The sequence below is a fragment of the Oenanthe melanoleuca genome, chromosome 15 (assembly GCF_029582105.1).
Source record: "Oenanthe melanoleuca isolate GR-GAL-2019-014 chromosome 15, OMel1.0, whole genome shotgun sequence".
In the NCBI taxonomy this organism is placed as follows: Eukaryota; Metazoa; Chordata; class Aves; order Passeriformes; family Muscicapidae; genus Oenanthe; species Oenanthe melanoleuca.
In genome coordinates, this window is record NC_079349.1 from 7,718,883 (window position 1) to 7,734,285 (window position 15,403).

Sequence of the window (15,403 nt, forward strand, 5' to 3'; positions counted from 1 at the left end):
TGTGAGTGGTTTTCCCAAGTTTACATTGAGCTCTGTTGTGGAGAGTAAAAGGTAAGGATGTAAAATCCCTGTTCCAGCTGAGCATTAGACACTTCTCTGACATGGCCCTAGACTGATGAGGGATCTGTACTTAATCTTCATAGAGGAAGTCATGCTGGGTTTCAGTAATTGAAAAAATGTATAGATGAAACTTGCCATCTTCTGACTTGTTATGTCTAGTCCTGCTTCAAGCAGATACTTGAAGCCTGGAACAATTCCAGAGGTCAGCTGGAGTTTGACGAAAAGCACATTCAGGCTATTTTTAATTTAAGGAGAATACTTTGGGGTTTTCCTTGAAAAAGAAAGAAAAGTATTCCCTTTAAATTATTTTTCACAAAACATAAGAAAAACCCCCAAGCTCTGCTGAGTGCCTTTGCAGTGTCTCCACTGCCCTTTGCCAGTCTGTGCTGCCAGAATTAGCCTTGTGCAGACAGAATTAGCCTTGGAAACAGCTGTATGGCAGACAGGGCAGGAGTTGTAACTGCCTACTAAAATATAAGTGCTTATTTTCAGAGAACTGGAATGAACCAAACTTAGCTTTCATACACGAGATTAATTCTGACCTGCAGTGTGTGATCCGAAATGAAATCATACAAAAATAAATATTCCAAAACCTAAAGATCATGGCTCATTGCTCCTGTCTGCAAGCTCTTGGGTCTGGTTGTTTGTTGTGCCAGAGTCTCTCTGTCATTCACAATTTTTCTCTTTCCTTTTGGACTATTTTTCTGACCAGTGAAGGCTTCAGGCTTGATTCCACTCTCTTTCAGCAGCTTGACTGTAATTCAGCATCAGCTGGAAGCACATGAAGGCTGTAGCAGGCTTACGGGTTTGGCCACTTGCTGCTGTGTCCCATCTCAACAGACTGTGCTCATGTTCTGTAACCTCTGAAAACTTCAGACAGCACAAACTCTTCTAGAGCTGCCTGCAACTGTACCATAGCCAGCCACCCACTACTAAAAAAGATTGGCATATGGGATCAAGCTGATATAATTTAGCTGACCTTAAAATATTCAATAGCCAGAGATTGCTGAAGTAACCACTGCTGTACTCCTGATTACAGAAATCCCTGCAGGGTTTGTCCCCTTTTGCCACCTCTTGTCAAACTGCAGAGCAGGCACACTCAACTCTATTAATAGGTCTTTTGAACGTGATTAATTGGGTTTTTAAGTGGGTCAGCTTCTTCCAGAATTTCTCACTTCATTCCACTTGCACCATATGTGATGCTTTGTTCTCACGGTATCATCTGAAATTCATTCCTCATTTAATGAACTCTTGTGATTTTTTTGGGTAAGGTTTTCAGTAGGAGCCTGATTCATTCCTTGGTTTATTTGCTGCCTCTGTGTGCAGCCGTATCATCAAATTGCTTTCTGTGCTATGTGTACACATGGCTGTGGAGCACCATGGACCCCTCCCTGACCTGCTGCTTCTCCAGTGATACACTTACTCTGGGGGGCTCTTGAGCCAGTTCTACAGATGGAGAAGTCTTTCTCCTGTTTGGGTAGTTTTGTTTGTTTTATTTTTAATACTGTCCTAAGGTGAAATATTTTTTCATGGTTTGTCAAACAAGATTATGGATTTGACTGTAAAACTATGACTCAGCCTTCATTTTTCTTATTAAGAATGATCCTGGAGGAAAGTGCAAATGAAAATGTCAGATCTGTCATAAATAATGGAAAAATGACAGCCAGTAGGAGAGCTCTCACGGACCCTCTCTCTGTCCACAGTCACAGAAATCAGTTTTGGAGGACTGGGGCTGGAGTTTGTGCAATTTTATCATTCTTTTACCTTTACTGCATTTAAGTGTTCGCATCATGCAGGTATCTAATCCAAATATTTAATTTTTGCCTTTTAATTTGGAGCACCATAGGAGCACTATATATCGTCGTTCTTCATTGTTTAGTCTGGGGTTAAGCATTTGAGCTTATAGCTCCTATTCTTAGTTGATTCTATGAATGTGTTTCGTCTCCCTGAAGCAGTGCTTCAGAGTGCAATTAAACTGGTAACTCTTTGCTCTGTGATTTGTCATGAAGCCAATTTTAAAGATTTAGTGTCTCAAAAGAGAAAAATTATGATGGATCAGGAGGAAAAAATTAAATCCTTGACTGTTCTTCAGCACAGGATACATAAAGCTGTTGATAAACTGTGGTCTGTTGCAGGTGATAGTGTGAGGGCACAGAAATGTGTTCCCAGTTGCAAACACCAGATTTCAAGGTCGTGCTCAAATACTGGCCTGGTGATAGGAGTGAGGTAACAGTGTATTAACACAGAGTGACTGCAGGTGCTGGAAACCTTGAATGTAATGTCAGTGCCTGTTGCAAAACACAGTGGGAAACTAATGAAAATAAACATTATTCTTCAATCTTTTTTTTTTTTTTTTTTTTTTTTTTTTTTTGTATTATTATTATTTAAGGAGGAGAATCTTACTGGGGAAAACCTTTCAAAGATGAATTCAAGCCAAATTTGTCCCACACGGGACGTGGTATTCTTAGTATGGCAAATTCAGGACCCAACACGAACAAATCACAGTTGTAAGTAGTCATTTGCTTTTTTGTGCTTCATTGTTTCTCTCTGGACATCGTGTCTCGCTCTTAAGAAGAAAAATGACATTTTATGAGCTACTCCTTAAAGTAGTGTCAAGGTAAATATTCTGTTGAGTGGTGCATATTGCAACCAGGGCTACAGCTGCTCTTAGCCAATCTAAGAGCAAAGTGAAGCACGGCAAGAAGACCTGTAGGTTTATTGTGTCAGCAATAATTTGTCTTTTTTGTTGTAATGATTTGAAGTTTTTGTTTGCTTTTGTCAGTGTCCCTCCCCAGTGTTATCCCTATAATTATCATCATTCATCACACCTCTTCAGTCTCTTTAAATTTAGCTCCACATTGAACTTTTTGAAGGAATTCAATGAAACATAAACTGTATTGGAATATTACTTCTTTTTAGTCACCTGATTTTAAATACATGAGAACAGTTCTGCTTTGTTGAAATGTGTAGACGTGGCAGAGTGTGTAATCTGGGATTGAAAATAACTTGGTTTCCAATGTACAAAAGCAGGTTGAGGACTAAAATGAGGGAAAACTTAAACATACTGAAGCTGTAATGGCCTTCCTTGTTCATGTGTAACATTAATACGGGTGTTTGCCTGCAGTCCTTTAAAAATGTCCTGTGGCACTTTGAGCCAACTGTTTATTGGTTACTTTATAAGTACTTCAGTATAAAAAATTGCTCTTTTATTGGGAACCCCAGGGAAGAGTAAGAGTGTGTTGTGTGTATAGTACTGTGTCTTGGCACTGAGGAGGGAGGGAGGGAGGGGGTCTTGGTGTTCGTGATGTTGAGTGTTACGATGGTTTGTAAACCTGCAGCAGTGTGGTTTGCTTTAATTAAACACAAGGGCTTTTCTCAGGGCCTCACATTCTTAGGCTTACTCACATTCTTAAGCCTAAGCACATGTGGGGCAGTTTGCTGGATCGAGTTGCTGTACAACTTATTTTGGATTTGAATGTTACTGCCAGCTCTCACGTGCTAATTAGGAGAGAGTAGAGGCTTCTCTGCTCTTTTTTATTTTTTTTTTTTTTTAAGGGGATTCTAATAACAGAAGTTACATAGACCATAAGTGATGTGCCATTTTGAGTCACATCATCTCCTGCTGTGAACATGATTGTATATTCTCCTAAAATATCCAAATGAAATACAAAATTCCTTTATATATAAGTCCTTAAGAGAGTCCAGCTGCCCATATTTGTAAAGTGTCCTCGGCAGCACTTAGATACATCTCCTCTAGCCTTTGGAACTCTGTGAATAGCTCTCCCCATAGGTGACAGGCAGAGGGAGCTGGGTCCCCTCTGCAAGGTGATGCTTGAATAATGCTGAGGACTTTCCTGAGTTATGAGAAGTTATTAACACAACTCCATCCTGAGTTATGTTAATTCCATTGTCGTTAATTTCATTTTGACTGCAGTGACAGATGAGAAGCTTTCCTTTTATATTTGCTACTTCTTAGGGGTTTTTTATTACAATGCTACATAACTGACCATGTGATGATTTTAAGTATTGGATATCCAGGAATAAAGTGGCATTCCATGTAGGAGTTTGCATTCTGTACAGCATCCCAATGCTTTCCTAGGGCAAGCTACATATTAGTAGACTGTCTGGCACATCTTAATAGCTGCTCCTATTTCCAATCATATAACGTCCTGAGGCAGTTGCTTGTATGGAAAAGTGCCTTTGGAATGCTTAAATATTTTTAGCTGTCTTCTATGTAGTGTAGCAGATGGAGACAGGGAGGAGAGCCAGCACTGCATGTCCAGCCAAGACAGGACATAGTGGTCTGCAGACCACAGTGTAGAAACCCTTGTCTTCTACATTTCTAGTCCAAGACTTCCAAAGAAGCATCAAGCTTTAGAGAAAAGCTTTACCAGTAAAGGTTGCTTTGGATTAGCATTTTAGTTCCGATGTTTAAGTTGAAAAGTACAGCCCCCAAAATTAAAAGTCCAGTTAATTACTTTTGACACTTCAAAGTATTCTTCTGCGACATTTTTATCTGGAGTATGAGTGTGCTCTGTCCAGAGAAATGGATCACGAAAAGGGCAGTTTAAGGGAAAAGAAAGGCAAAACATAAATACCCAGAAAATAGAAGTTTACACTGACAGAGACTGTTGTGTCATGTAACTTTGTTTGTGGATACAAGCTGCCCATCGTGCACAAAATATGTTTTTCCCAAGCAAGACTCATGTCTGCCTGCTCTGCATGGCCAAGGAGGCAGATGCTTAGATTAATTTTGGACATGCTGCAAGGCCTTACTCTTGGAGTACTATTTTAAAATGTTAGCGTGATGAAAAGTGAGAAGCCAAGACTCCAGAAATCCTGGATGGAACCCACAAAACTGAGGAGGTAAAGGCTGTTTGGTCCATAGGCCTTCCAGAGAGGACCCAGAGAGGGGGAGGGGCTTGGCTTCTCTCCAAAAGCTTTTGCAGACACTTTGTGTATTTAAGCATTACTGATGTTGTTGAGGGTCAGTGGGACAATGTGGTAACTATTATATCTTTATTCCTTCTAGCTTCATCACATTCCGCTCTTGTACATATCTGGACAAGAAGCACACAGTTTTTGGAAGGTAAGTGAAGGATATTTTGGGCAGCAGCATAGCAGACATTCTCCCTTCTGTGTCTGAAGCCTAAAGAGAAGAACCTAGTGACTCTTGTAATTGAACTGGAGCAAAATCCCAGTTCACAATCCAGTTCTCCTGGTCATGAATAGGTGGGCAACATTGCACCGACGCCAGTCAGCAGACCCTGCCTTTTTTTTCCTCCTTCTATCACTGTAAGTTGCTTCACTTCCCTTCTGTGGGTGTCCCTCCAGGAGTCATGAGCAGACTAATCATCATCATGTAATGAACCATGTTAATATTGGTGCATGTTAATTGCTGGGACACAAGAGATTAGCTCTTCAATACTGCTTTCATCCTCTTATGAGCCATCAGCTGAAAAATTAGTCATGACAGGACTGCTCTTCATCACGGCATAGAGCTTCTGCATAGATGAGGTCTTCTGGCCCTTCTTATTCTTTTTTATTTTGTTCTTCTTTTATTCCTGAGAGTTATCACTTGTATAAAGTCTGTATATTTATGCACATATATATAAAGATACTGCCAATGCCCAGACAGTGAGAGAAATGCATTCCTTATAAAGAGGTCTCTTCTGAAAGTCTTTTCCAGTGAAGTCTTCACATGAGAAAGATTACGGTATTTATTGAAGAAGATACAAAGTCTTTGTTATGGTTTGCTCTTTGCTTCCTCTGTTGCAGGTACTTGGTATTTATCAAGTCAAGCAGAGCTGTTCTCAGACATCCCTCATGCATGGCAGGAGTGGGAATGTTGCTAGCCTGCTGCATTTGGGAGCTCCTGAGAATCTTACAATCTTTTTTACCTGTAGATTTGGGGGTTTATTCTTTTCATGGTTTTATTCATTTGGATGTCGGCAGTGGAAATAGAACCATGTGCTGTTTACTTTGATTGAATGGCATGCAATTGTGCGCTACAGTGAAAGTGATATATTTAATCCATCTTCCCTGCCTAAAAGTTTTTGAGAAAGAATCTGCTTCATTTTAATGGCACTTAAGTTTAGTGCTGTTAGTTCCAATACTGATTTTTCAATAATTGCACTCTTGGCAGTGTATTTCTTTTTTCTTTCTCAGGTTAGTTGTAGAAAAATTCTAAGTACCTTTGTCCTTTTATTAAAGCAGATAAATAAAGTAAATTCTAATACTTAAAGCTGAGAGTTAGTAATTCTTGGAGGAGTTACCTTATCCGGATCTTAGGACTATTTCACTTAAGCTTCACTTTAAGTTCACCTTTCAGAAACCCCTTCAAATCCCCCGCAGTAATGCTGTTAACCAAAGCTTGCCACCTCATCAAATAATGTCTGTGTTAGGACAGCTCAGCTGAAAATGTGCCTGGTCTTTAGTTCTGGGTGCAGCCTGGCCTCAGTGAGCATCCTGTGTAGCCCTCCAGCCCATCCTGTGTTTGCTATGTTTCCTCAGTATGCTCCCGTTTTACCAAAATTCACCAGGAAAGAATTTGGAGAGAAGCTGAGCTTTCTGTGGTACAGGGAGGATGCTCCCCAAAGCCTTTGCACTGTGCTGAATATCTCAAGTACTTTGTGAGCAAAATAGCTCAGATGGTGGTTCACACTGTATGTTGCCCTCTAGAGAGGAATTACTTAGTCCAGGTAAATCTGGTTAAGCATATATAGCAGAGATTTTTGCAGTTTTAGCAAAGACTGTCTTAATTTGTGAATTGTCATTGCTGTAATAGAAATTTGAGCTTAAGTGCCAGAGTGAAGAAGTGGTGCTGCTTATATTTTTAGCTGAAATACAATGGAAAAAGTTTATAAAAAATATTGGTTTAGAGTTGTATTTGGCTTCCTGCATAAAAACTGAGTGACATCTTCATATGAACACAAAGCAGGGAAATTTTACTCTGATCTCTCTTGCATGTAGATGAAGATCAATTCAAAGAAAACAAAAATTATGATGCTGGGACATATGTATCCCAGTCAGTCTGTATTAATCTACAAATTGAATTATTGAATAATTGAATTTGCCTACAAATTTAATAATAAAATGTTGATGTATGTAGCTCTTAAGATCTGTATCTATATATCTATTTATCTATATCCATCAGCTGTTTATACCTTCATTGTTTTTAAAATTCATAAAAGCCAGAAGATGCCAGATGTTCTACCTCTAGTAGAACTTCAGTTTGTTCTTTTAGATCCTGGATGATTCCAGGATTTGGTGACTATATCTGAGCTGATTATAGCACAATAATATCTGGGAAGCATATCTAGGAATAACATCTAGATTTAAGAGCAGAATGAGCCCATGATATCAGGATTCTGTGTTTCCACCAATGCTTAATTGTGTTGTTAACTGGATGCTTACTGACCTGTTGAGACTTTCATATGGATTTGAGGATTACTTATTTCAGTTAATATAAAAACCTAAATACTCTGATCTGGACTGTACTCTAGGCTGCTGCTGTGTGACTCTGGTTCATGTTAGTGTCACACAGGTATTTTGGAGAGCACAGTTTGACCTGTTTATAATTTGTATAGAAATTTTCAGCATGCTTTCCTTACTTAGGAGAACAAAAAGTAGTGAAAGGGCAACCATTCCATACTCCTTTCTTTAGTTCTTTGGTCCTGTGGGACCAAACTATCGGTGGGATGCAACATTGAAAGGTTCCTTTTCTGGAGATGCACCTTATTCATGTCCCCACTGGTCTGAAACACAGTTTTTTATGTAGGAGAATCTATTAATGCCCACCCCTGGGCAGTGGGACAGGGAAGAGGTGACATATGTCTGCCTTGGTGCACTGGAATGTTCATGTCCCAAGAGAAAGAGGTGGCTGGAGGACAGGGAAGGGCTCATCATGATTGTGCTGCTCACCATGGCAGTGATGAGGATGCAGATACTGAAAAGAAAGGAGATAATCTGGCATGGCTGGGGGGCAAAAACAGAGATTGAGAGAAGAATTCCTTCCCTTGGAGGTTTTGTGCAGGCTGCATGATTTCCTGCTCCAACAGGAATTGATAATTACCATTTCTAGTAATTACTATTTCTTCTGACTTAGAGAATGTTGTAATTAACATGAAAACCAACTGGTGGCTTTTGTGGGCTTTTAGCTTGCTGGTAAGAGGTTTAATTTAGAAACAGATAATGTAAACCAACTGACATGCCTTTGCTTTGCACAGAGGGAATGAGAAGCATTTGTAGGGGGCTGCTGCGTGGGGAGGGTCCTGCCTGCTGCTGTCCCAGCTCTGTGCCTGGGATCTCCCTCCTACCCATGCTCCTTGGCTGTGCTGTGGCCTTCAGGAACTATAGGAACACTACAGCCAAAACAGCAGATAGGCTCAGGTTCCTGTTTGGTGTGCTTTATGAAATTTAGGTGCAAGCATATCCCATCCAAGTTGTTATGTTTCCTGTTGCAGTGGTTCACAGCTCCTGTTGGTCAGAGACCTATTTAAGCAGAAATAGAAACATAATCTCTGTCCCTGAGATCTGTGTAAGTAGAAAAGAGATTGAATATAGATACAGGGAAGTTGTGACAGTGACCCATTTCAGCTTACCTTACACCACCTTTGGAAAAAGAAAACCTCAGGAAAAAACAAAATTGCTTCATAAAGATTTTTTGGGAGCCTGTTCCAAAACTAAAGGCATACATTAAAAAGTGCATGTTTAAAATAGTAGTGGAAAGTGATCAACAGAAGGAGAAAAATGCTTTCAGAATTTTGGGTGAGATTTAGGACAAGGAGATCATGGTGGGCTTGAAAATGAGGGTGTGGTGCAGAGATGTGATGTGATAAAATGAAGAGCAGTAAAGGGAGCAGAAAAAAAGTGTTGTGGTCAGAGTGGGAAAGCTGAAAATTATCTGTGCAGCAGTTCTGTGTGTTTATTAGAGCATCACTTGTGTTTGTCAAGAGCTGAGAAAAGAAAGTGGCAACTGAGACAAGATGGTTTGGGAAAACTCAGGCTTGGTCAGACTGTAGGCATCAGTCAATAGCTGACATGCACTCAGCTTATTCTTCTCTTTTCTTCCCTTCTCCCCTTTCCAGATGCTTTTCTGGAAGACAGTTCTTCTCTTGGATCAGTATCACTCTGTATTATGTGTTCCTTAACCTGTTAATGCTTTCTATTGCAATTCTATAGATTGGGGCAATGAAAGTAACTCTTGTCCTCTGAAGTAATTAGCTACATAAAGCAACTACCAGGCATTATTCAGTTACCAGATGCTATTATATAACACACTGTTTCCACTTGCAACATTCCCTGTATGATTTTAATCAGTGAATCCCAGTTGTTTCTAAGCTGAAAAATTCATGTTCTTGTGACTTCTACTTTAGTACATCTGAAGCTCAGTGAAATTGTGTGACAGCAGAAGAGCTGATTCTGTGTAGGGATACTGACCTAATTTTGCATTGCAGCCTGCTCCCCAGACATCAGGATAGGAGCAAAGAGCAAGGTGGGGAAACGAGCCAGGCTTACCTGTGGAAGGCATGGCTGTGGTGTCCTGCAGCACACGAGTACTGGGCTGCTGGAGCTGCATGAGCACTGCTGTCATTTCCAAAACATTTGTATGATCTCTGAAGAGGGACCTGTGTCAAGGCAGGGAAGTCCTTTCATGCCAGGTTCATCTGTTGAGTCTAGTTTCAATAAGCTTTTTTCCAAGTTGTTTTATTTTTTCAGCACCCTTTATTACCATGTCTTGCCTGCTAGATTAAGCCCTTATCTAGCAGAGAGATGGAGGTGTTTTGGATGCATCCTTGTTGCACATTTGAATTGCTCATTCTATTGCACATTGGGTGTATGCATAGAAAACATTTTGTCCTGGATGTACGTGTTTGTGCACTTGTGTGTTGTTCTCTCTCTGTGTGTATATAAATGTATGTTCTCCTTTTATTAAAAATAACCTTTGGGGCAGAATGTATTTATGAAAGAGCAATTTTCTTTCTGGTTTCTGTTTGTGGTTTAAAACTTTTTTTTTTTTTTTAAAAAAAAAAAAGTCCAGACTGTTCTTGTATCATCTTCTGACCAGGAAACTCTATCATGTTGGCCCACTGCCATCCCCAGGATTGCAGAAGGCTGAATTCCTATAATTCTTCCAAACAAAAGGATGAGAAATAGGTTCATGTGTGAATGTGTCTGAGCGTGCAGGGAAGATGCAGTTTTCTTTGGGGCAGCACTAATAATGTACAGTAAGACCCTCATCAGCATATTGCAAATGGACAGAGCCTGCTACAGTATTTCACTTCTGCATCATGCAAAGGCATTGGCAGTGGTTATGAAGCAAGGTTACTAGTTTACATAAAGGACCCTTAACAGGAAGTAAGATTTTAATAATGCATCTAAATGTGAAATGCAAAGATTTCCAGTGCAAACTTAGCCAGCTTTCAAGAAAACAGAATTGCATGAGTAAGGGCACATTTTTGTTTTCATTCCTGTGCTAACAGAAAAAAAATCCTAAATGTGCCTGCCTTGTCGTTCATGCTTAAATGTAATGCAACATTTATCAAGCTCATCTAAAAATACAAGCTGTCTCAGGGTTGCTGAGCTAAATATATAGTTGAGATCATAATTTTTCTGTTCAACATCTACTGGAAGCACACAGCAAACTCTCGGCTTCACTGGTTGTTCTGATGTGCATGGTGTCTTAAAAGTGTCACCCTTTTCACTGTAGGATGTCATCTGAACACCTTTGTAAACCTCAGTCAGTTTAGGACAAAGCACCTTATAAAAGGAATAGAGGCAGAAGCAGTGGAAGAGGTTACACTTGTTTATGCCCTTCTCCCTTCCCTTCTCTGCTGGCTCCCAGCTTGGCACAAGTGACATCGCACGAGACCAGACAACACAATGTGAACTGTCACTGTCTGTGTCACACATTTAGCACATGTAAACAGTATAAAAGAGATGTGAGTCTGAATTTCTGGAATCTGCATTTTCTTTTACTGAAAATTATGTACAGATTTTCTTGAATATTAGAATAATAATTTTCTTGGCCCAAAATGTTTGTTGAATCCCAAAAACTTCTCTGGTGTGTTGGTTTCCTCATTCAGTTGTGAGTGAAGCCAGTGCATGGGCTTTGACACAATATATCTTATCAAACAGATTTTAGTGCTGCAATGTAACATCATGTGATTTGACAATAACAACATGTAATGTTTCAGAAGCTTGCATGTACCTTGTCTCTCTTAGATCAGAGGAAAGCTTGCAAAAGCCTTTACAGTTTGGAATATTCAATTTCTTTTGCATCCAGCTCTGACTGCCAGGTTAGTGTATAGTTCAGTTTTTACTGGATGGATGATGTTTGCAATCAGATCTTGTCCTTTTTGGATGTTACTTTTTAGTGGTGAGATACCAGCCTGAGCCTGGCCTGACCCTGACAAAGCTCCCAAGTGCTCCCTGAACAAAAGGGATTATTTCCTGTCCCTTTGGTCACTGCTCTGTCCTCTCAGCTGGTGATTTATATTCAAATTAGTTGTTGTTGTTGTTGTTGTTTTTAATCAGTATTGCAGCAGAGAAAAGCAGACAAAATTATAAAGACAAAAACATATATTGAGAGCTGACTGTGCTGACAGTGTAATACACAGAGATACTCTGTGCAAAATGTTGGAGAATGCAAGGGAGAGAAAAGCAATTCTCCATTTGAGAGACAAGAAGTGAAGAAGAAAAGAAAATTACATGCTCTGCAGGCATAACATCTTTGTCTTCTTCCCCCTTAGCCCCTTACAATCATGTCAAAATAGACTTTAGGTCATTTACTGATGACCTGTGAATGCCATGTCTATCAGAGCCTTTCAAAATGTACAAGTGACAAAATATTACCAATAAAGTTTAATTAGCAGAGCAACTGAAGATCTTATAGCATCAGTAAAACACATTAGGGCTAATATTGTGGGAGGTCTAGCTATGGGCTAAAGGATTACTCATCTGAGATTGCCAGTGCACAGCTGATCTGGCCATTTCAAATTATCAGAAACCTAATTAAATGAAAACATACAAGCAGATAATGAGTGAGCTGTTGGCTAGAAAATCCTCCGATATTAAATCCTTTGGGGCAGTTAAAATACAGTGAATATATCTCAGGCTGGGTGTTAATCACCAGTATTATAACTGAATCTGATATTGGCCTGGAAAGAAATTTTAAAACTGAGTTTTTGTTATGAGCTTTCCAAAGTTCATACAGGGTCCTCACGCCTTTTGCTGCCTCCCCCAGTCTGCTCCATTCACAAATGACTGAGGCTGTTCTAGCCTGCATCCATGGGTTTTAATTGCATCTAAAAGTCACAGCCTGATTACAGAATATCAGCAGGCCCTTGGGGAATAAATTTTGGAGCAGCACTGAAACACAGGCAAGCACAGCTGTGCTGGGGCAGGTGTGAGAACACCCTGTCTGTCTTGGTTCATCTTCTGTGGTGGGGTCTGTCCTTTTGGTTGTGGTTACAGCCTGTCCCAGCCCATGAGGTGGCACTGAGGGCACTGGGGACTGCTGTAGGAAGTGCATTTCTCCATTGGATCAGCTGAGACCATAGTGAGAGTAAGAGGCCCCTCCTGGTGCTGGCTGGGCAGACTCTGCCATGCTGGGACTGGACAGATGCCTTTGTGAGGGAAATACTCTGGTATGAGAGTAAAAAGTATATAAAGGTGGCTGTGAATACCATGTATGTTTTGGTCAAGGCATTGCTTATTTCTTTGATATGAAAGCAGAGTTAGGTCATAAAATGTTCCACATATTCCACCAGTTTGGTATCCTTTTTCCCCACCAGCTTCATTTAATTTGATATTCCCCCATTTCATCTGCCCATCCCTTGCCAGCCTACCCATGCTGGTGCAGCAGTCCCAGTAACAATCTGGCTTCAAAACAGTTGCTCCCTAGTAGAAGCTGGGGAATTGCTGGCTCTTGGCTTGCCCTGTCCCATGGGCAGCCCTGGACTCCTCAGTGGCCAATTCTTGCCCCTGCTGCTGATCTCCTGGCCCCAAACTGCCCTGGCTCCTGAAGCAGTGTTTTTGAGAATTATGGCTGCTTCTCATTGTCCCACAGCTGTTAATAGGGGCTGTATTTTTGGTTCCTTGCCTTGTGGCTTGGCTCTATTAAAACAGATGTCGTCCAGCAACAGCTTGCTTTGCTAATGGATCTGGATCACTTGGCATCAACAGCCTGTCTCTCTATTTACTGCTCTTCTAAGAATAGCTGTTTTCAAATTTAATTGTGGATGATGAGGTGGATAAAAGTGTTAAATACCCTGGGACCAAAAGCTGATCCCAGCAGGACCCCTCTGTAAACATACTGACTCAGTGGTTCCTGTTTAAAATTAGATTTTGACACCTGTCAGCCAATTTTTTATTTAATGTGTACTGTATTCACTTTATATTATTCTGGTTCCTCAATGAAAATATCATCCGCCTTCCAGAAGTCTGTTCCATGGACACTGTTATCCCTGTTAACCACATCTGTTGTCTCAAAGATAGAAGGTTGTTTGACAGACACTGTTTTCCACAAAACCTTGTTGATTGCTGTTACTTATTTCCTTTCTTTCTTAATCATGTCCTGTCTCTGCTATTCCATTATTTTGCTGGGATAAATGACAGGATGACAGGATTATAATTATCTGGGTTTCCCCATTTATCCTTTCTAAATATGCTTTTCTAGAACATTCCCACCATTCCACACTTTTTTTTTTAAATAAACATGCAACAGTCCAGAAAGCCTTCAGCCTTAAACATTTTCAAGCAAGTGTTTAGATATGTTGACTTGAAAAGTGAGATGCCAGGGATCTAAGGCCCTCCTAGGTGAAAACTGCTTTGAGAAGTGTCCTGGCCTTACCCTGTGGCTGTGACTTGATGCTCTACTGCCTTCCCAGAGCCCTCAGGAGCTCATGGTGTTTTTCTGGAGGAATCCTGTGCTTTCAGTGTCAGTGGTGTTAGTGCAGACAGCTCTGCCACTACTGTCCTGTGCTACTGTATTATACTGTATCTCTTCCTGATAACAACACTCTTAGGTCTCAGTTTGAAAACAAAGAAGAAGAAAAGACTTGTTCTTCCTCTGGCTAGTTTGTGTGGCTTACAGGTTTTGGGCTTTGCTTTGCTTCTGTGGGTTGGACTTTTCCACATTCTGTTTAATTTTAAATTCAAATCCCATATTTGAGGAAAAAATTTTTATCTTCCATACTGAATGGCATTATCCTAGGTCTTCCAAACACACTTGCTGATTCCCCTCTTCCCAAACATGATGTTCTAAAAACCTGCTAGAGTAATGGGCATAAATGATATATATTAAAGGTAAGGGTGTAGGAAGATTTTGAGTATGTTGTGACAACTGGATAACATGTCCTTCCTCTTTTAGGGTGGTTGGTGGCTTTGAAACTCTGACTGCTATGGAGAATGTGGAAAGTGACCCAAAAACAGACCGTCCCAAGGTATTTGTGAGGCACTGGGGACAGTGGCCTCACATGGCAGTGCTGGTCACTCTGCTGACATTTCTTGAAAACAAAATAGGGGGAGATGGCACAACTTAATCAGCAAATGGAATGACTGTTCTTCTGCTTCCAGGAGGAAATAAAAATTGAGACAACAACCGTTTTTGTTGATCCCTATGAAGAAGCAGATGCACAGGTGAGGTTGCTTGGTTGGTTGAGGTTGTTTTTGAGAGGCAAAAGCTTTTCTGGGGAGAACTTTGCAATTTAATGCCTTTTCTTTGCACATGGGCAGCCCCCAGCCCATCTGGTTGCCAGCTAAGATTAAGCAGCTGCCATTCATTGCCTTTTTGCCAGGATCCCAGTCACTCTTTCAGTGGAGAGTTACTTTTGTAACCCAGTCCATCAGGCTTCTGATGGTTTCCTTTCAAATGCCCCCAGTAGCTGTGGGTAGCTGCAGGTGAGGAGTCTTGCTATAATGTCTACAGACAGCATGCTCATAGTGGCCCTTGAGGGCTGTCTCTTAAAGCCTGCCCTGTAATCTCAGTGGTGCTCATTGCTGGTTTAGAGCTTCAAAGAATTGTAGACATTTTCTTCATCTGTTGCACTATCTCTTGCAACAGATTGCACCCTTGCTTCCCACAGGTTGCTGCTGAAAGAGAGAAGTTCCAGCAGGAAGAAGAAGCAGCCAAAATAAAGGCTGAAGGGGTCCCACCAAAGAAAGAGGTTCAGACTCCTAAAACTTACCGGCAGGGGATTGGAAAATACATCAACATGGTTGCAGCGTGAGTTCTCTGTCCTTCTGATTTTTGCTGATTATTTTAGCTGTCTTTCCTGCTGGATGCTGGCCCTGTCCAGTGCTATTGCTCAGATATTTGGTTTGGGCCAGCAAAGACACC

At 40.7% G+C, this 15,403-nt stretch overlaps 1 protein-coding gene across 2 annotated transcripts in view; it reads left to right on the forward strand.

The window, feature by feature from the left end:
• The window catches only part of PPIL2 (peptidylprolyl isomerase like 2), a 63,838-nt gene that overhangs the window by 45,582 nt on the left and 2,853 nt on the right, over positions 1-15,403 (forward strand). For both annotated transcript variants that reach the window (XM_056504014.1, XM_056504015.1), the window contains exons 15-19: positions 2,450-2,567; positions 5,093-5,149; positions 14,435-14,507; positions 14,641-14,703; positions 15,150-15,289. In XM_056504014.1, coding sequence (XP_056359989.1) covers positions 2,450-2,567; positions 5,093-5,149; positions 14,435-14,507; positions 14,641-14,703; positions 15,150-15,289 — 451 coding nt within the window. The remainder of the gene's footprint in view (positions 1-2,449; positions 2,568-5,092; positions 5,150-14,434; positions 14,508-14,640; positions 14,704-15,149; positions 15,290-15,403) is intronic.